The following is a 20577-nucleotide window of genomic DNA, read 5'->3' as shown; positions in this document are numbered from 1 at the left end:
GTCTGTACTGTAACTGTTGATCAGGAAGGATGTACATGGAGTCCTATGCTCCTCAGAGCTAGTCTATACTGTAGCTGTTGGTCCAGTGGCCTGAAACTGACACAGTTGGCTTTTTTGAGCCAAATAACATGGCCAGCGAGGTATTTCTGGAAGTAGCTTTCTGGAAAGGAGCTATGCTTTCTGGCTAGTTAACCAAGTGAGGAAAGATAGCCATCAAGTATAACTGGCTCACGTCGAGGAGATGTGGAATAGGTGGCCCAGCCCAAGGACACAGAGCTTCGTGCTCCTAGGTGGGGTCAGCAGCCTGTCTGCCAGGTGACCTCAGAGGGTGAATGGACAGATTCAAGCAGTATTCAGGAGAAGTGACTGATTGAATTATGGAGAGACCAGAGAGAGGATTTCTCTCCCAGCTTTTTGTTCGAACGGCAGTTCCATTCACAGCAATTCCATTAATGAGTTAAGTCAGATTTGGTGGGGAAGAGAAGAGTTCATATTTGGACCAGTGGAGTGGGAGATGCCTGTGTGGCATCAGGTGGAGACCCTAGTCAGTAGATCAATACAAGAGTCTAAAACTTGGGAGAGATTGGAGCTAGATAGGATTCACCCACTTGTTTCGCATTGCTTTGGTCACAGTTCCTTTTGTCATCTCAGTCCTTGCTTTAATTTTCTTTTCCTAAAGTAATTCTTCAGACTTTATTTAGTGAGGGTCTTATGGTGGTACACAGAGTTTAGTTTGTCTGAAAATGTCTTTATTTGCTATTTATTCTTTAGTAATCATTTTTTATCAGCTCTGTGGTTGTTGTTGAGATGTCTGTTTCTGTCTAAATATAATTTCTTTTTAAGTTATTTGTATTCTTTTACTGCTTTTAAAATCTTCCCTTTGTCTTTGGTTAGTTTCATAATCATGTGCCTTAATATGGATTTAGTTTTATCTAAGCTGTTTCTGACTTTTCTACTTCCTGAATCTAAGAATTCATGTCTTTCATTAATTCAGGAAAATTATCAACTATTATCTCTTTGACCATTGCCTCTGTCTTCCCCATTTTCTCTATTCTTTCTTCTAGATCCTAGAAGGACTTTTTTGGACCACCTCCTATCTCTATCCCTTTACCTGCATTCTGTGTAATATTTTCAGGCTTATCTACCAATTCACTAATTACCTGTTCTGTATCTAATCTCTGGTTCAGCCTGACTGCTGAGTTTTAAATTCCAGTAACTATGTTTTTACTTACAGAAGTATTGATTTTTTTCTTCTTCTTTCAATAGGTATTTATTGGTGCCTGCTACATGCAGGGCACTGTTTTAAGTGTTTGAGAAACGTCAGAAACAAAACAAAGATCCCGGCTGTTTGTTTCTGCTGATTCTCATTCATGGTGACTTCTATCCCTATGTGTCTTCACTTTGGGTTATGAAGCCATGTTAAAACAGGACTTTTTCTGCTTGCTGGATTGAGGTATGTTCCTCCAAAGAGCGTTTACATTTGTTCCCTTCAGCCACTCAGGCATGTTACCAGCCAGGATTATTTTCATGTTAATGTCTCAGCATAGAGATATACAACAGTATTTACATTTTAACTCAGCCTCTGAATTTTTTTTTGCAAGCCCACCTATGAATTTAAAATATCATTTGTTATGTCTTACCTGGCATTTCTAAGCATTTTATAATGGGAAGGTTTTTCAGATTTCAGATAATCTGGTCTGCCTTATTTCAGGAAATTGAAGTCCTGTGAAATGGAGGGGAAGTCATCAGCATATAAATTGTCCTTGAGGCCCTGGGACTGAGGAAATTGCCTAAGGATTACCTGTGAGTGGTAGAAGATATTGGTATAGCACTCTGCTGACACCAGCATTTAAGGGGTAGGCAAAGGAGGATTCAAAGCAAACTGAGGGGTCATTAAGGTTTCCTCAAGTTTCCTGGTTAAGGTTTGTTAGGGATTCCACCTTCCAGGGCATAGGCAGTCTTTTAAAAGGATTCAATGTGGTAGCCATCAGGCCCGCTTTAAAGGAGAAACCTTACCACCTCTCTAAATGTGTGTGTGTGCATGTAATAATGTTAAAATGAGGCTAAAAATAAACATGCAAAAGGATAGATGAGAATCTGAGAAATAAAAGGATAAAATCAGAAGGGCTTAATACTTTATTGAGCCAGTATAACTTTATTGTTAAAATGCATGAATTAACACTAATAAATTGAAAATGAAAAAAGCATAAAAGCAATTAAAATAGACAAAGTAAAGTGAAAAGTAAACGTTTAAATAATAACTTAAAAGCAGCGAGATTCCAAAATTATAAAAATATATTGAGACACGTACAGATACCAAGCAATGTAAGAGACTTGGGTGTTAGAAATAAAATTGCAGCAAGTTCTGAGAGAGGTGAAAATCACAGTAGCACCTGTTCCTGGAAGGATTAGGCTGACAGTGGTGCTCCAGTTTAGTGGGTGGGAGGGTCATCTGGGGAGCTACTACTTCAAGCTCCTGGAGCCCAGGCTTTGCCTGTTACAGACTCCTGGGCCTGGGTGAGGCTGGCGCAGATGGCCAGAGGGATAGACTGAGACACACAGGGTGAGGTCCTTTCAGCTGAACCTGAGGACTCCAGCCTCCAGGCCTGCGCAGCCGCCTGGCTCTCCCTGCACGAGGTTGAGAGCTGCACCCCCTACCTGCCCACCCCTCCTCCGCTTGGTAAATACGGATCTCTCTTTGGTGGAGGTGGCATCCCTTTGGTAATCCCCCGAACGTGGGAGCCGACTTCACTTCTTGGGGTGGTCTTTTGCTCATCTGTGAACCACACAGTTGAGCCTAGCCCTTCCGACACACTCAGTCCTTCATTAATAAATACTTGCTGGATGCATAGTACATGCCAGGGACAGAGCAACAGCGGGAAATGGGAAAGGCATAGTTTCTGTTACTGAAACCTTGAGCTCTTAGAAGTTTTCAACTGATGCTGAGGTTGGAGGTGTTGATGCGTTGACTTAATGCAATTGGTATTTTAGAAAGCACCTTCTGACTTCACTGTGGCGGCTTGTCGGGGAGTCGGGCAGGGGAGGCTGGTTTGGAGACTTGGAGTCATTCAGACAGGACATAAATGGTAGGCTGTATTGACAATAGCAGTAATAATAATAGCTGTCACTACAGAGCCCTGCTCTGTGTGCCAGGTGCTGAGCTGTGTGCTCATGTACACTGTTTACGAGGTTCTCACGCACGTTCTTCAGAAACAGAAACTGAGGCTTGTGTACCAGCAACCTTGCCTGAAGCCGGTGTGATCTGGCAGTTTCCTGCTGAGCCCGCCTTCTCCCTGCAAGGTGCTGAGGAGAGGAGTGAGCGAAAGGAAGGCCAGGTGTGGTGGTGGTAGAAGTAACGGTGCTGGATGCCCGTGACGCCGCCTTTCTCCTCCTTTCCTTGCTGTCAGCTGTCAGTTCTTCCTCAAAACTGCCCTTCCTTGTTCCCCGAGAATGATTCTCTGACTGTACTATGAAATGAGGACCCAGATAATCAAATTCATTAAACTTTTTTTTGTAGAGTAAAAGGAAGTAGATTCTGCATTAAAATTCTTTATTATTCATTGAAAGTGCATGTACTTGGTTCCAGCCGTGGCGGCCACCGTGATGGGTCCTAGGCGCCCACAGTCAGGGCGAGACAATCCCACAAATACAGAGTGCAGCAGTGTGCTGACTGCCTGCTGAGGCTCACGCGGGTGGGGCTTTTCAGGCCCAGGAGCGTGTCTGACTTCCTGGAAGGCCAAGGAACGCTTCACAGAAGGCAGCGGTGAGGGACAGCAGCACAGCAGTCAGGGGAACGGTGCTCTCGGCACACTACAAAAGGCGCGTGTTCAGTAGTGCACACGGCTTAGCATTTTGTTTCACCAACTGCCTCCCATTAGTGGACTGTGATCAGTTTAGAAAGTTGTGACCCAGATTTTTTGTCACTGATAAGTATCAGAATGCATTGCGCTCAATATGGTTAAAAACTTATTTTGGGAAGCATCGTGGGTGTGTTTGTGTGTAGACAGTGTGTGAATATGTATACGTATGCTCATGTACACATTGGATCATGTTATAAAATATATTCTTATGTATGGACTGTAGAATTAGCTTTCAAATACACAAGCCAAATCATATCACTTTCCTACTAAGACGTTACGGCCTATGCCAGTGTTCTCAAACTGAAAGTCAAGCCATATTAAAAACAAAAAAATAAAACTTGTTACCATCAAGTTGATTCCTACTCTGGGCAACCCCGTGTGTTACAGAGTAGAACTGCTCCATAGGGTTTTCTTGACTGTAATCTTTATGGAAACAGATCGCCAGGTCTTTCTTCCGCAGAGCCGTTGGGTGGGTTCAAACCACCAATCTTTAGATTAGCAGTCGAGCACAAACCATTTGTGCCACCCAGGCACCTTCGACCACATTTCACAGGCTTGCAGATGCAAGAGCGTCTGTGAGCCATGCGACTCTTGGGCAGTGGGAGCCGTGTCTGCCAGATGATGGAACGCTTCATAGTGAGGAGACAGGCTGGTCAAAGGACATACACAGACAGCTCTAGAAAAGGAATAAAACCGGCTGTTAAACAGTGTCCAACTTTACTCATGATTAGAGAAATACAGACTAAAACTTCATGAGGTTACATTTTTCCCCCCTTTAAAAACTGGTAACAGATGGAGTTGGCCCAGGCACAGCAAGGCAGGCCCTCCCCTGTACGTTGCTGGAGGGAGTGCAAATCGGTACAACCTCTGCTTGGCAGAAATGGCGACATCTATCAAAATTTAATGCAATAACCTTTCTTTAATGCAATTCTACTTGTAAAATTTTATCCTGAAAATGTAACTTCATAGATGGGAGATGGTGTCTGTACAAGTACGCTCTCCACATGAGGCTGGACACAGTCTCAGTGTCCCTCTCCACAGGACTCATAAACGGTGGTTCATCCGTACAGTGGGAAACTCTGCAGACGTTAAAGAAGGAATGACACAGGCAGTAACAGTAATCTTCTAGGTATATTTTTCAAGAAGAACGAGTGGCTTTTTTTTTAATTCCCCAAGGTGAGTAATATACCACAATTGGTGTTTAGCTAAGATTACAAAAAAGAAAAAACTATATTTCTATATTCACAAATTATAAACTATCTCTACAAGGATGCATTTGAAAAAACTATTTGCCTTTAGGCAGGGGAACTAGTTGGGAGGAGTTAATGGAGGGAAGGTTACTTCTCATGGTATACTCTTTTTAACCTTTTGGAATTTCCACAGTTAACAAATACTGGAATTACATGGGATCCACGTATTTAAATAAAAAACCGGTGCAGAAATAAAACTAGCTTGTTTATTCTAGCTGGAGATTACATCTGAATATGTGGGGTTAAAAGATATTCATGGCGGTTTATAAATAAGATAACTATCATCAGGATCTCTTTATATCACACTGTAGATTCTAGAACACTTCCACATATGTTCCCTCCATTGATCCTCACGGCAACCTCATCCTCGTTTTAAGATGAGGAAACAGGTTCAGATAAATCATATGGTTTGCCTAAGGTCACACAGCTAGTTTCGTTCAGTACACACTGTAATACATTTATTTACATGTCTGTGTCCCTTATTATATTCTAGCTGGTGACACAAGCAAGACTGTGATCTAGGTCTTCTGTCCCAGGCCACTGCTGTTGGATGATAATAGCGCAGAAGGGAGCCAGGGAAGTTGTGTTACCTCCCCCTTTCATTGTCCTGGGGGGAGGTACACAGAAAGGGGTGAGTCTCACAGAAAATATAAAACAAGATTACAACCTCTTGTAAGTGATGCCATTGCAAAAGTACACAGAGAAAAAAATTAGCTTTCCAATTTTAATTTCTTTGGCAAGAGGTGCTTTCCCCACCCCATGGAACCTTGTCCCTGAGTTGTGGAGTTTGACGCTATAACACACTCAGTTTGTGTTAGCGTTGTTAATACTCCACCTCCTTTCGGAATCTTTCCACAAACTTGATCTTCTACAAAATGCCGGTGATGATTGAGGTAATTTAAGTGAAACGTGACGTATTTTTTTTAAAGACTGAGTAAATACTCAAAAATAAAGGAATAACTTCCCCACGTAACATTTCTTAGAAAGAACTCACTTGAGTAAACATTAAACCTATAGTAAGAGGCCCAGAGGCTTAAGGGTAGACTGTATTTACAGAGTTTCTAAATCTTTCAGCCTGGACACCATTATGTATGAAGTGAAATGTAATGCTAATTAAAGGACTGGTATTATTTTCCTTAACTGTTGAAGTGGAAAGCAGTCATTCTCCAAAAAAAAAAAGAAAGAAAGAAATCTGTATGGAATTGAAACACACTTTTTATTAAACAGGACTCTCTCTGAAACTCTTGAGAATTTCATAGTAAAGCTTAGATAAATATTTCATGTAACATCTTAAGATGCAATCATTTTTAGTAATTTTAGTGCTCTGATTTCTGTTTGTTTTCAGATTTGGAAAAGCAAACATTTTCTATAATGATTTATATCTGGGAACTGCCAATTCAGCCCAATCTCATAAAGCTCATCTTTATAAATAAATTAAGTAGGATAATGAGGGAAGAGCTCCATTACTTTTATTTTGTGTTGATCCTTTTAGATGGAAGCTATGTTAAAAGATCTTTGTTTTTCCTTACTTAAGTGTAAACAGTGGTCTTTGTAAATACCATATACCATTTAATCTCCATAGATCTAAGCATTATCTTACCCTCTGGCGGCCTCAATAGACTTTGAAAGCTTCTCTTCTTGGTTCTCCTCCTGGGCAGGCGGAAAGAAATCTGTCAACCCTCTGCTCTGTCTAGAGAGCCTCCACTTGATGATGTGTGGAGTCTCTTACTGACTCAAACTGTTGGATTTTGAAGAGTTCTTTTTAAAACTGCACTATCTGAGTTTGATAATGTTAGCTTTTTCTCAGATATATGTCTTGATGTGGGGTAGACCCTTTGAAATGAGTATTTCACAGCCCGTTCTACATAACTCACTTGCATTTGCCTGAACTGCTGATATGTGTGGGTACAGCTTGATGTTACAATTCTGCATAATTTAAAGAGGTATTTTCTTTATTTGTTTGGACAAATGCCCACCAAGCACCTACTGTGTACTCAGCACTCTGTTGGGTACCAGAGGAATTAATTGGCTCGCTCAGAAAGTGGTTCTTGATACTTACGGAGAGCCAGGTGCTCTGCTGGGCACTCACAGTGGAGCCGTGAACACAGACATGCTCCTTGCCCTCATGCAGCTTATGTTTTAGTGGAGAAAAGAGACAATAAGTTGAGTCAAAAATTAAACAAAATGATTACAGAATTATGAAAAATTCTCTGACAGAAGGTAAGTGGGAAGAAGAAGGGGTTTCATGGGGTTGGTGCTACTTTAGATTGGGTAGTCAGGGAAGGCTGACCTGAGGATGAGAGGATCCGGCACTGTGAAGAGCAGGTGAAAGAGCATTGGAAGGGGGAGCAGGAGTGAGCCGAGCCATGTTGAGGGAAAGAGCTTGACTATCATCTAGGGACTCTCAGAAGGCCCGTGGACGTACAGGATAGTAAGAGGGAGGGAAGGTTGTAGGAAATGGGGTGAAAGTAAGAAAGACAACTGCCAGGCCACGTAAGATCTCACTGGCCATGGTAAAATGCTTAAATTTTTTACCCAGGTTCAATGGGAAGTCCTGAAGAGTTTTATGCAGAGGACAGATGTGGTCTAATTTCCTGTTTTATTCCTGAAAGAGAATTCTGGCAGCTTCGTGGGAAAATGAACCAAAAGGAGCAGGACAAGAGAGAGGGAATTTGAGAGAGCAGTCAGGACACTATCGCAGCCATGTGGGCAAGAAAGATGGTAGCTTGGACGCTTTTGTCGTCCACGTAGAAGTAGACAAGGAGTGGCTCGAGGTCTGTTTCGGAAGCAGAGACTACAGGACTTGCTGATGGACTGGTTGCACATACAGGAAAGAAGTAAAGGGGGGACGTGAGTGCCAGATGTTTCTGACAAGAGCGCGTGAGTGCTCAGTGGTGCCATTTACAGAGGTGGGGAAGACCACGGGCAGAACAGGTTTGAGGGAGAAAGTCCGAATACAATTCAGACCCTCAAGTTTGATTTAAAATGTACCTGTAAGCGACGGTGTGGATCAGGTCTTCATACGTCTGCACTGCTATTTAGGAGTCAAGTTGAGCAATTACTGTTGGAGGAGACTGGAAGAGAGGAAAACAGCTGAGTGGAGGGACAAGCTGAGGATTACCCTGGGTTCCAGAGAGGGCTAGGATGGATCTTTAAGGACCCGGAGGCATGCATTCCAGTGATCAGGAGAAGTGAGCCACGGCTCTGAGGTGGCATGCGCACCGTGTCCAGTCTGGCAAGAATGGAGGGTTTGTGGTAAAAGTGCCCTAGCTCTTCCTGGTGCTTTTTGTAGGGCCTCATCTGTGAAAGAAGTTACTTGTTCTTCTCCCTCGTCTCTGTTTCTCTAGTTCAAGTCTGTGATCTAATGAGAGTTCAGGGTTAGGACCAAGGTAGGCCATGGGGTCCTCTGCCCTTCCAGATCTCCACACTGGGTTCGAGATATCTTTAGAGGTTTGCTTAGTTCTGGGAGCCTCACAGTACCACCCGTATCCTCCCCAGCTGCCTTCTAGGCAATTCCATGTCCGTGTTTGTACGTACAGAGATTATGAAGCACCTGCACTTACATGTTTCCATTGCTTTCCCACATAGGTTTCATGGCAGGCTCACAAAGAAACCCTCAGATGTCCCAGTATGGACCTCAGCAGACAGCACCATCCATGTCACCGCACCCTTCTCCTGGGGGCCAGATGCACCCTGGAATTAGTAGCTTTCAGCAGAGCAACTCAAGTGGGACTTACGGTCCACAGATGAGCCAGTATGGACCACAAGGTAAAAAAAAAAAAAAAGGTTCTGCAAATCCACTGCAGTAGATTGTGGAAATTTCATTAGCATACAAGTTCTTCGAGATCTTAATTTATGAATATCTTTTAAGATTCTGTGTGGTAAATGTAAACGCACATCCTTAATAGCCCGTAATAGCCCACACTGTTCACTAAACACTTAGGTTCAGACGCTGTGGGAAGTCCTTTTCTCACCTGTGCTACTCATAAAGGAGTAAGGCCCCGTTGGTGAAGAAGACAACAAGCCTTGTCCTCAAAAAGCTTCCGATTTAAAAGCTGAGTTTCATTCTGCTGAATTCTCATCATGCTCCTCCCTCTGAGTAATTATCTTTATAACAGTGTTATGGATTGAATTGTGTCCCCCCAGAATAGGTGTCCGTCATTCCTAACTCCTGTACCTATGGATGCAGTCCCATTAGGGAATAGAGGTTTCTTTGTTATGTTAATGAGGCAGGCTCTATCAGTGTATGTTAATTTTAAGCCAATCACTTTTAAGATATAAAAGAGCAGATTAGGCGCAAAAGAAAACAGACGGGGGAAGACCAACACGACCTGAAGAAGACAGAGGCAGACCAGTCTACAAGCCCAGGAACTCCAAGGGCTGGCTGGCTAGAGACGCTGAGACAAAGACCTTCCCCCACAGCCCACGGAGCGGAAGCCTTCCTCTGGAGCCAGCTCCCTGAATTCGGACTTCGAGCTCCTAAACTGTGAGAAGATAAATTTCTGCTTATTACAGCTACCCACTTGTGGTATTTCTGTTACAGCAGCACCAAGAAACTCAGACAGCTCGTTCACTACTCAGAGGATGTCGAACTAAGAGCATCCCAGCCTGTCTTCGAGTGCTGTGTCGGATAAACGCTAGTTCCATTTTTCCCGCTCATTACACACTTCTCTTAGAAGACAGTGGGCCGAGCTGGAAATGGACCTTGCCTTTCAAAGAGGACAGTCAGGAAAATTAATGGAACCATGCCCAAAATGCACTGCTTGTGTTCTGCCTTCCAGGGGCGTTGGGTTATGTTTTGTCAGACACACGTAGAATCCTTCCATCAAGATTCCTAACCTGATACATGTGTTTATATATATTTTTTTTCTAAGTCACATTTGGCAATAAGGCATTTGAATTTAGCACCTTCTTTATTTTTTGTTTATTTAAATTAGACACTAATGGGCAGTTTAGAAAGAATAGGATAACCTGGCTCGTTTCCCAGAGCTTCCTCACTTCTGAAAAAAATCAGGAATATTCCAAGTGAAGATGATCCAAGCCTAGTAGGAAACTGTCCTAAAGTGTTTTCCACTTCCATAACAAAGCCCAGTCTTCCTGTATTAAAACTGTATTGTTTTCTAGAGGCATTTGAGTCTGCTTAGCAAACCGTGTTGTATTGAGGCTTGTTGAGCTGTCCTAGCCCCTGACTGAGTGCCCGCAAGGAAAGTGATTACGGATTGAAGCCCAGGCACCTTCTAGGCTTTTACCAGTGTGTTTCTCAGAAGTTTTACCTTTCTGTTTATTGCTCCTTGCATTTTGAAAACTGTTACCCATGTATTGTCTTGCTTTTTGAAGATCTTTCAGGAGGGCTTTAAGCACTTTCAGTGGTACCAGCATGATGTCATTTTCTCGCCTTACATGGCTTTGTTATGTTACATTCCAGTTATTTCTGCTGCTGTGAAAACTGTATTAGAACACCCAAAACATAAAACTTTGTATCAAGTCCCTTCCTGCCTTTGTGCATGCACACAGAGTGGGAGTTGGAGTGGACATGGACTTTGTCGCGTCTTTATGCCCTCTTTACCATGTCATAAACAGTTTTCGTGTTATTAATTCCAGTAAGCCTTTGGAATTTAACAGCCCCAGGGAGTTGTGATGGGCATCCTGGTAGCTGAGCTGAAGCAGGGTGGGACTCAGTCAGCTGGTGGGGGGGAGCTGGCCTGAGAACTTCCTCCTCACTGCGCAGAGCAGACATCTTCAAATGGTGTTTCTTTAGCTGTCATGGAAAGAAGAAAACTTTACTGAAAGTTGGAAAAGCAGGTCATAAGTTAAAAAGGAAAGATACCACTTTCATGACTAAGGTGTGCCTGACTCAAGCCATGGTCTTTTCAGTTGCCTCATATGCATGTGAAAGCTGGAAAATGAAACAGGAAGATCTAAAGAGAATTGACGCCTTTGAATTATGGTGTTGGCAAAGAACGTTGACTATACCATGGACTGCCAGAAGAAAATCTGTCTTACGGGAAATACAACCAGAATGTTCCTTAGAAGCAAGGATGGAGACACTTAGTCTTGCTTACTTTGGGCATGTCATCAGGAAAGACTAACTGCTAGAAAAAGACATCATGGTTGGTAAAGCAGAGGGCCGGTGAAAACGAAGGAAAGCCTCCATGAGATAGAGCGACACAATAGCCTCAACAGGGGCTCTAACATACCAGTGATTGTGAGGATGGCGTAGGACTGGGCAGCGTTTCGTTCTGCTATACATAAGGGCACCGTGAGTCAGCCCACTCAGTGACAACTGACAACAAGTTGTGGCATGCACATAAAACATGGACTTTTGCTAAGAATGTAATCAGAGACAAGGTCAGAGCCCCTTTTTCAGAGTTGGGGGTGACTGAAAGCCTAGCACTTGGCCCTTGAAAAGTCACAAGGGCTTTGTGTAATCCTAGAAATTGATCTCTTATCAATGGTTAAGCGCTCGGCTGCTAATCCAAAGGCCAGCAGTTCGAACCCACCAGCCACTCCACAGGAGAAAAGACCTGACGATCTGCTCCAGTAGAAATTACAGCCTAGGAAACCCTATAGGGTAGTTCTACTCTTTCCTGTAGGATCGCTATGAGTTGGCATCGACTCGACAGCATGCACTGCAACAACAAGTCTTAAATAATCACATGTGCAACCTGCTCCTCTCCTGCTCCTCGTAATGAACGAAGACTATGTCTTGGAGCATCTGAAGAGTCTTTGTGAACAACTCTTCAGCTCTTATGCTGAAGGAGTTAACAGCAGGGAAGAGGATTTCCGTAGAATGGACTTACACCTTTTCAATAAAGCCCTCAGTTTTCCAGAATCGTTGACCATTCCGGGTCTGAATTAAGAGGCCTGAACCGGGGAGGGCTCTCATCCAGACTGCTACTTTGGGTCAGAGTTGGAAGTTGCTTCCAGTTCTGATGTTCTGAGTCTAAATTTTGTTTCACCTCCAGGGTCTTTTATATTAACACAGCCCATTCAATCCGCTGCCTCCATTTTGGTTACATTCAAGAAGGTTCTTTGTTTTGGGATTGTATGTGTATGTGAAGGCATAAATAACCAAGTTAAGGTTGATAACAGAAACCATTTGATCAAAGATGATGTCTTTCATACTTGGCACTTTCTAATGTTTGACAAATGGAAACGCTCCCCCTTCCTCGAGCCTTCATGTCCGCTCTCTCTACTGCTTTGTCCCTCCCCCAGTGACGTCTCCCACCACACTGCACTCTGTGGTGTGTGTGCTTCCAGCCTCCCGAGCCGGCTCTCACTACTGCATGCTTAAAATTAACGTCCTGGCACTTTGTGTCCAAGTCGAAACTGTTCGCCCTTTCCTGCTTGCATTCTCCTTCCCTCAGCAAACGCGACATGACAGGAAATTACACTTGTAGCAGTTATTATTCAGTCCGATAAATGTTCTTCTCTTTGCATCTCTCTCTTTGTTGATCTTTTAAACAGGGGCCAAATGAAGGATTTTTTTTTTTTATTCCTCCTCTTAATTAACTACTCAAGTTATTGGTGAAATATTTACCTCATCTCTCCATGTTGTAAGTTTAAATGTCTCTGAAGAGAATCAGGAGCATGGTGACTCCCAGAGGTCGTTGGTCTCATCCTTGCATTTCTCTTCTAAACCAGATGAATTTCTTCTGTTTTCTTAGATCTCAGGGAAAAGTATTTTACAACCTTTTGTTGCTAACCAGTTTATCGTCAGGAGCAGCATCTCCAAAATTGTTGTTTCCAGTAATAATAACTTAATGTTTATTACACACATTACTCTGTCGTAGATCTTGTTCTAAGTGTTTTTCACGTAGGAATTGATTTCATCCTCACAGCATGCTATGTGATAGGTACTTTATGACTCCTCTCAGGCACAGGACAGGTAAACCACCGCCCCAGGAGGCACGGTGACTGAGTGGTCAGGCTGGGAGTCCATTCTAGGCAGTCGAGCTCATTCTCTTAATGTGAAGCCTGTGAGGTTATGCCCACTTTGCGAGTGAAAAGACTGATGCCATGGAGGTTTCCATCACACAGCTAGTCAGTCGTGGAGCCAGCATTCAAACAAGGGAGACTGACTTGAGACCGGGCTGTGCTGGCTCCCAGCTCTTCTCTCCCCTTCCCCTTCTCTCTAGTTCTGTGAGCCACTAGACAAACCCAAAGCCAAAAGACAAAAACTACTTGCCTTCAAGGAGCAAGGAACATTTTAGGAACACAGGCATGGACGTATATCAAAAATACTAAAGAAAGGAGGAAAAAAAAATTCCCTGTGAAGTTGAGAAGGGGGAAGTTTTAGAAATGCGTATTAATACTGTAAAGTCTGAATTATTAACTATACAAATGGGATGGCATCTAATTTTAGGGAATATACCTTTAAATCCTTCTGGAAAACACCCTTACCAAATAACTTAGAAATAAAAGACTCATCAGACTCATCTGCTTGTAAGTCCCCTGCTTCCTAAGATGCACGCTGTAAAAACGAAGGCATGAAACCAGGGCTGCATCTAAATGGGCAAAAATGTTTAATTACAGCGTATTTTATGAAATGGTACTTTTCTACCTTCAAGCAAGCACATATCATAACTACCCTTACAAAGCGTTGGCACATGGAGGGGGGCCGTAGGGACTTGCTTTAATAAATAGAAAGGAATTCTTTAATTAACGTGTTAATTATTAATAAACGAATTTTGTGTGAGTTAAAAAGCGCTGGAATCAGTTTCATCTTCATAGCCTATACATTTCTTAAGGACAAAAACTCCGTCTTACTGTTTTGATGCTCTCTAGAACGGTGTCTGTCACGCTGACTACCCACAAGTATTTTTTGCACATTTGTCACTAATTGCAAAAAACAGGGCTCTAGCCTTAGTTTTGTTCTGAATAAACAGCATGACCTCGGGAAGATCACGAGAATTCTGAGCCTAGATTTCCCACAGCTGTCACTCTCTGTTGTGATAGCATCTGGGGCCCATGCAGGGCCACCACCTAAAGCTGCTCAGGTTGTTCACTGATGCAGCCCTGGTTTCCTGCCCTCGTTTTTATAGCGTGGGTCTTAGGAAGTAGGGGACTTACAAGTAGGTGAGTCTGATGAGTCCTCTATTTCTCAATCATTTGGTAAAGGTGTTTTTCAGAAGGATTTAAAGGTTTATTCTCCAAAATTAGATGCCATCTGAACTCTTACTTTTGCCTTCATTCATTAAAATCTGTTTCTCACAAATTTAGCAAGGGCAAACTCTAAATGATATCCCGTTGAACTGAATGCAGTTCCAAAAGACTGAATTACACACTAATCATTTTACAACACAACTGTTTCAAGAGGAGTAGGGTATGAATGTTACAGGTTGTTGACCCGCTGGCTCCTTGAGAGAGCACCCCACAGGCGCGTGACATCCTCGGGGTCACTGTGACCCAGGACTTCGGTCTTGACTCTTATGAGTCCAGAGCCACAGTCTCATTACTGAACTAAGCTAACTGCCTCTTCTCTTGTATAGAGTGAGGTGTGTCAACCTCGTGGGTTCGTCTCATCTGGTCAGGATGCTTTCCCCCAGACAGCGTTGGCGAAACTGACAGAATCTTGTTCTTTGGCTTCCCAGAGGCTGGCCTCTGCAGACTACCCAGTCCCCTTTAGTTTACTCATTTTTTTTTCTTTAAACAGGTTGTAATACACTTAATGAAGTTACCACTTCCTATAACCTTGTTGTTGCTAGGCGCCGTTGAGTCGGTTTCAACTCAGCGACCCTATGTACAGCAGAAGAAAACAGTGCCTGGTCCCCTGTAACTCTAGCTTTATTTTATGGTTAAATCAACAGTGCTAGGCAAAAGTACTATTTTCATATTGTAAGATAGTTTGTTGAAGAAATACTTTAAACCTCTATTTTGTTAATATAAGAAAAAACAGATTGAAGTAGATCATTTTGTAGCAAAAAGTAGGTTAAGGCAGTCAGTTTTCTTTTGATGCTCAAATTTAACCTTCAAGTTACAAGATTTAAGCTTGAAGCTTTCTTAAGAGACTGATAATTATCATTTTATAAAAACCTGGGAATTAGAAAATAAAAAGGAAGGAAAACTTATAGTACAAATCAACTTAAAGAAAGAAGAAAAACCGTAAAGCATCTTCATCTATGACCAGTGGGAAGCTAATTATTTTACCTTATGATTTAAAATTGACAGCATTCAAGAGTGAGAACATTCACGCCTCTCATGGAATGACTAAGCAAATCCTTCTAAGCTATTTTGTAAGATGAGGTTTACTTTGTACTGGAGTTCCTGGGTGCTGCAAATGGTTAACATGCTCAAAAGATTAGCAATTTGAATCCACCCAGAGGTACCTCAGAAGAAAAGCCCAGAGGTAAACTTCTGAAAAAATCAGCCATTGAAAACCCTGTGGAGCTCAGTTCTACTCTGACACATGTGGGGTCCCCATGAGTCAGAACCAACTCGATGGGAACTGGTTTTACTCTGTATCACAGGTCCTGGCAGTGGCCATCCTGGATTGTAACATAGAAACACAGTGTGTGGACCTGCAGCTTCACTGGTGCCTTCTCCTTGGGCTCATAGATCTGCCGTTTAGTCAAATCTTTGTTAAAAAGAAATTACCTTTTGGACGGCTCCTCTGACTGAAGTATCCTCCTGGCCCTCAGGGGAAGCAGATCAGGGCTCTTCCTGGCCCACCTCCAAGGGGCACATCCCCGCTGCAGTCTGTGTTGTTGTTGTTAGGTGCTGTCAAGTCCATTCAGACTCATAGCAACCCTGTGTGACAGAGTAGAACTGACCCCTAGGGTTTCCTAGGCGGAAATCTTTATGGGAACATCACCAGGGAGACTCTGGAGGTGTGCAATGTCCAGCCGCTCTGAGCCCAGAGGGGATGCACGTGCTTGCATGGTATGTGACAAGAGTGATTTCAGACTCTTAGATGCCTGTTTCTTACCGTAGAGGTCTTAGTGTTTGTTATGGATTGAATTGTGTCCCCCAAAAAATGTGTGTCAGCTTGGTTAGGCCATGATTCTTAGTACTGTGAGATTTTGTCATCGGATGTGATTTTCCTATGTGTTGTAAATCCTACCTCTATGAGGTTAATGAGGCAGGATTAGAGGCAGTTATGTTGATGAGTCAGGACTCAATCTCCCAGAACAGATAGTGTCTTAAGCCAATCTCTTTTGAGATATAAAAGAGAAAAGCAAGCAGAGAGACAGGGGGACCTCATACTACCAAGAAAGTAGTGCCAGGAGCAGAGTGCATCTTTTGGACCTGGGATCCCTGTACTGAGAAGCTCCTAGACCAGGGGAAGATTGATGACAAGAACCTTCCCCCCGAGGGCTGACAGAGAAAGAAAGCCTCTAGAGCTGGCACCCTGAATTCAGACTTCTAGCCTCCTAAACTGTGAGAGAATAAATTTCTCTTTGTTAAAGCCATCCACTTGTGGTATTTCTAGTATAGCAGCACTAGATAACTAAGACAGTGTTTTATACAAATTTTGGCTCTTCGGTTGAGATGATACCGTTTTACACTTTTTTGTCAATGCTTACTCTTTCTTATACCTTCTTCTGTTTGAGAAATAAATTTGAGTATCTGTGCATCATGAAAGTAAAATGAAGCATGTAATGCAGTATGATAATTTAAGGATAAACTTCTTTTCACTGATTAACAAGTGATCTTATTATTAACATTGCTACAGTTTCTGTCCACTCTGTGACAAATTTGTCCAACAGTAGTTACTATGGTTACAGTTTCTCTCCCTCAGCAACCACATGCGATAGGTACTCTTTAATTGTGTCCATTTTACAGATGGCATCGCAGAACTTTACAGTGACACATAGCTTTCCGTGGGTCACACGCTCAGTCAGTGGTTGGAGGAAGTCCTGTGCTCTCTTCTTCATCAGTCCCTGCCCTGCAGGCCAATGAGGCACGTGTCCTCTGTGTGTGTGTGAGAGAGAGAGACCTTAGCCCTATGGTAACTGCTGCCCCTCTCTCAGGACAGGCGGCACAGGTCCACACAGTCCCTTTGCTCCTGTGGTGGCGCTCCTCGTCACCTTATCAGAAAGGCCCTCCCTCCAGTGGCATCATTAGGGTTGTCATCACCCCCCGTGGACCTCCTTCCATAGCAGACCATACAGAATCCTTATTAATGTTTATTTTCAGTTTTAATCATAGAATAATATGTGATAAATATAGCTGTAAATTGCTTAAATGTATTATTTCTTAAATTATATGAATACTAACAAAAAATTGTTTTGTAAAATCTTTTTACATTGAATTACGTTATTAGTTAAAACATTATTAGTAACTGAGCAGAAGCCTTTTTTGATTTTTTTCCTTTTCCTTTAATTACTACTTCATTCTCAAAAAAGTTTTTTGCTGTAAGTCCACAAATACTAATTACTATAATATTGCAGCTAAAGCACCAGAAAATTTGACAGAATCAGCGACTATAAAAACACCAGCAGCAACAAAAACAACAGTGAGTGCTTGTAGCACGTGCAGACAAAACCACATGATTCGAAGCATCGTCGTAATTGGGTAATAACAACAGCTCTGACCAGAGCGCATTAGAAGGTTCAAAAAGTAAATTAGCATAGAGTTTTAGCCTTGTAAGTATATTGATACATATAAGCTGGGCTTATGAAAAATATTTTGTTGTTGTAACTAACTACAGGGGTATTTTTATAAAAAGTAATAAATTTCTGCTGAAACAAAGCGCAGAAATTTTATAGACAGTCGTTTTGGTGTCACTCCCTCTGAGTGTGTCCCACAGGGCGGCCCGCAGTCCGCACCCCGCTGTTGACTGCTTCCCTCCCCACTCTGTACACTTCCTCACTTACTGCTTTATTCTTCAAAGTCCTTCTCAGTGTGGGGCATTGTCTGTAGTGATGTATTTTCCTGTCCTCTGCTCCCAGAATGTAAGCTCTGTGTCTTCGTTTGCTGGGGAGTCCCCAGCACTTAGCGCAGAGCCTGGCCCGTAAGAGGTCCTTGATATGTATTTTCTAAATGAATGAATTTAGCTAAAACGGAGTAATCCAGAGACGTACAGACACCCTCTCAGCCCTGTCTTGATGAGGATTCAGTTGGCTCCTCAGTGCTTCAGAGTAATCTCATCTATGGTATCTTCTCTTTAGGATGTGAAACTAGCATCGTTTCTATTTCTCTCTGTAGAACTGTATTTCTGCATTGGGCTTGTATTACTTTGTAATTAATGTTTTCAAGGAACTAACTTTGGTCATATAAATGTGGAAAAAACTACACAAAAGTGAAACACTGAAATGATAACAAGCAGGTAAGAAAATGAGTCTTTTCCCCTCCTTTACACACTTTGTGTAATATTGTTACTACTTTTACATTTTAAAGGGTTTTTTTGGATGTATGTTGATCTAGAAAAAATAATATCAGTTCAAAAAACAAAAATAGTAAGATGTAGTGCGACATGGGGGAGGTCAGCTTTCCTTTCGAGCCTGCATTAGTGGTCTGTTTAACGACTTGTTCACTTTTCCTCTTAGGGCACTGCCCAAAGGACAAGCATGGTATGATAGGCCTGAGTAGACAGATCAACTTGGAAGAAGTTTTTTGAAATACAACTATTAATTTTTTTTTTTTTTTTTTTTACAGAGAAAGCATCTCATTTAAATATGGTAACCAGCAATTAAGTACATAAAAATGCTCAAAATCCTTTGTCACTAGGGAATGCATACCTGTTAGCAGCGCTCATGCTTTTTAAAAGTTGGCAATACCAAGTGCTAGGGAGGATGTGGAGCAGTTAGAACTGTCACGTTTGTTGTCAGGAATGCAAAATAGTACAGCCACAGTTTGGGGTTTTCTTATAAAGGTAAACATACACTCACCATACAACCTAGCAACCCCACTCCTAGGCTTTTACCAAGAGAAGTGCAAGCATGTGTCCACAGAAAAGATCTGTAGGGAGATGTTTTTAGCAGCTTTATTCATTATTGCCAAAAACTGGAAACAACCCAAATGTCCACAGAGTAGAACCCGACCTGGCAGCAAAAGGGAACAAACTCTTGACCCATGCAGTAGAATGGATGGATTTCAGAAGCATGAGGCTAGGTGAGAGGAGACAGACAGAAAAGGCTACACACTGTGTGGCTAGATTTATATGACATTCTGGAGAAGGCAGAATTCTAGGGACAGAACCTGTATCAGTGGTTGCCAGGGGTTGGGGTGTGGGGATGAGATTGACCACAAAATGAAGCTTCTTGTCATGATAGAAATATTCTGCCTTGATGATGGTGGTGGTTACACGACTGTTGTTGTTGGGTGTCACCGAGTCAATTCCAACTCATAGCAACCCTGTGTGACAGAGCAGAACTGCCCCATAGGGTTTTCTAGGCTATAATCTTTCTTCCGTGGAGCCTCTGGGTGGGTTCGAACTACCAGTTTTTCAGTTAGCAGCCAAGTGCTTAATGGTTGCGCCACCAGAGCAGCTTATTATTGTATGTGAATTACATCTCAATAACTATGACTTTAAAAATAATGTTACATAGTACGCTGGTATAAAAAATGATAAATTTCATTGGCTAAAAAAGATAAATGCATATTTGGATCTAATTCACAAATATATTTGTGGTACATAACTAATTACACACTTCTTTTCTTCCACCCAGGGTAAGATGGCTATTCTCTGATGTGCACCTCCTTTTTATTCTCTACAGCCTGGGGGGATATGTGGAGCCCTAGTGGTCAGCCCTACATAATCGTTGAATGATTGAGAAGGGGAAGCAAAATTTCATATGTCAGTGGAAACATGTAATGGTTCAATAAAAGCAGCAAGCTTAGAATATTGATTATAACTAGCTAATTTAAATATGCTGGAATTGGGTACACAATTATCTGTGATTCTCCTAAAATGGGAAATGCTGACCTGAATAGAGGCTAGATACTGCTTCCTCTATCTGGAGCTCGAATATAACTCCTGGTGGGTTGAAATCTGAATTCATTTGGTCACTGATTTTCCAAGGCTGGTGTGCCAGGCTGAACACCCTTCAAGACTGTGGGCCCTTGGACTTGGCTGCCAGACCCGTCCAGCTGAGGTGGGCTGGCCCAGCATCTGCTGCCTCCATTGTGCTTAATGCTGGCTCCATCTGCTTTCTGTCAAAGCTGGTGCCAACAAATTACTAATCTATTAGAGAAACATGGAAAGAAGATTGCACTTCTCATTCCTGGCTTTTCCTCTCATATTTTGCTTGGCTTATGTATTTGATTCTTGTTTATTTTTGGGGAGAAAGATACTCAGTCGTCTAGGTAAAGGTGGGGGACACGAACCATTCCCCACTCCCCATCCACACATTTTTTTTTAAAAAGATAGTGGGGAAAAGAGGATTTTTTTTTTCTGTTTTATTTATTTTTTTATTGTTGTAGTTTAGATGAAGTTTACATTTCAGGTTAGTCTCCCGTACAAAAATTTATACATACATTGTTATGTGACCCTAATTGCTTTACCCATACTGTGACAGCACACT

General features: G+C 42.3%; 1 protein-coding gene and 1 long non-coding RNA gene across 5 annotated transcripts in view; both read left to right on the top strand.

The window, feature by feature from the left end:
- LOC111820089 (AT-rich interactive domain-containing protein 1B-like) overlaps window positions 1–20577 on the top strand; it is a 394067-nt gene that overhangs the window by 357844 nt on the left and 15646 nt on the right. For all 4 annotated transcript variants that reach the window (XM_023728860.1, XM_023728854.1, XM_023728864.1 and 1 more), the window contains one exon: window positions 8699–8878. In XM_023728860.1, coding sequence (XP_023584628.1) covers window positions 8699–8878 — 180 coding nt within the window. The remainder of the gene's footprint in view (window positions 1–8698; window positions 8879–20577) is intronic.
- Window positions 17509–18705, top strand: LOC111820093 (uncharacterized). Its single transcript, XR_002823621.1, has 2 exons — window positions 17509–17697; window positions 18223–18705. It is a non-coding gene; the product is annotated as an uncharacterized LOC111820093 (long non-coding RNA).

The sequence above is a fragment of the Trichechus manatus genome, unplaced genomic scaffold (assembly GCF_000243295.1).
Source record: "Trichechus manatus latirostris isolate Lorelei unplaced genomic scaffold, TriManLat1.0 scaffold00002, whole genome shotgun sequence".
NCBI classification, from domain to species: domain Eukaryota; kingdom Metazoa; phylum Chordata; class Mammalia; order Sirenia; family Trichechidae; genus Trichechus; species Trichechus manatus.
This window is presented reverse-complemented; position numbering and strand designations above follow the sequence as displayed.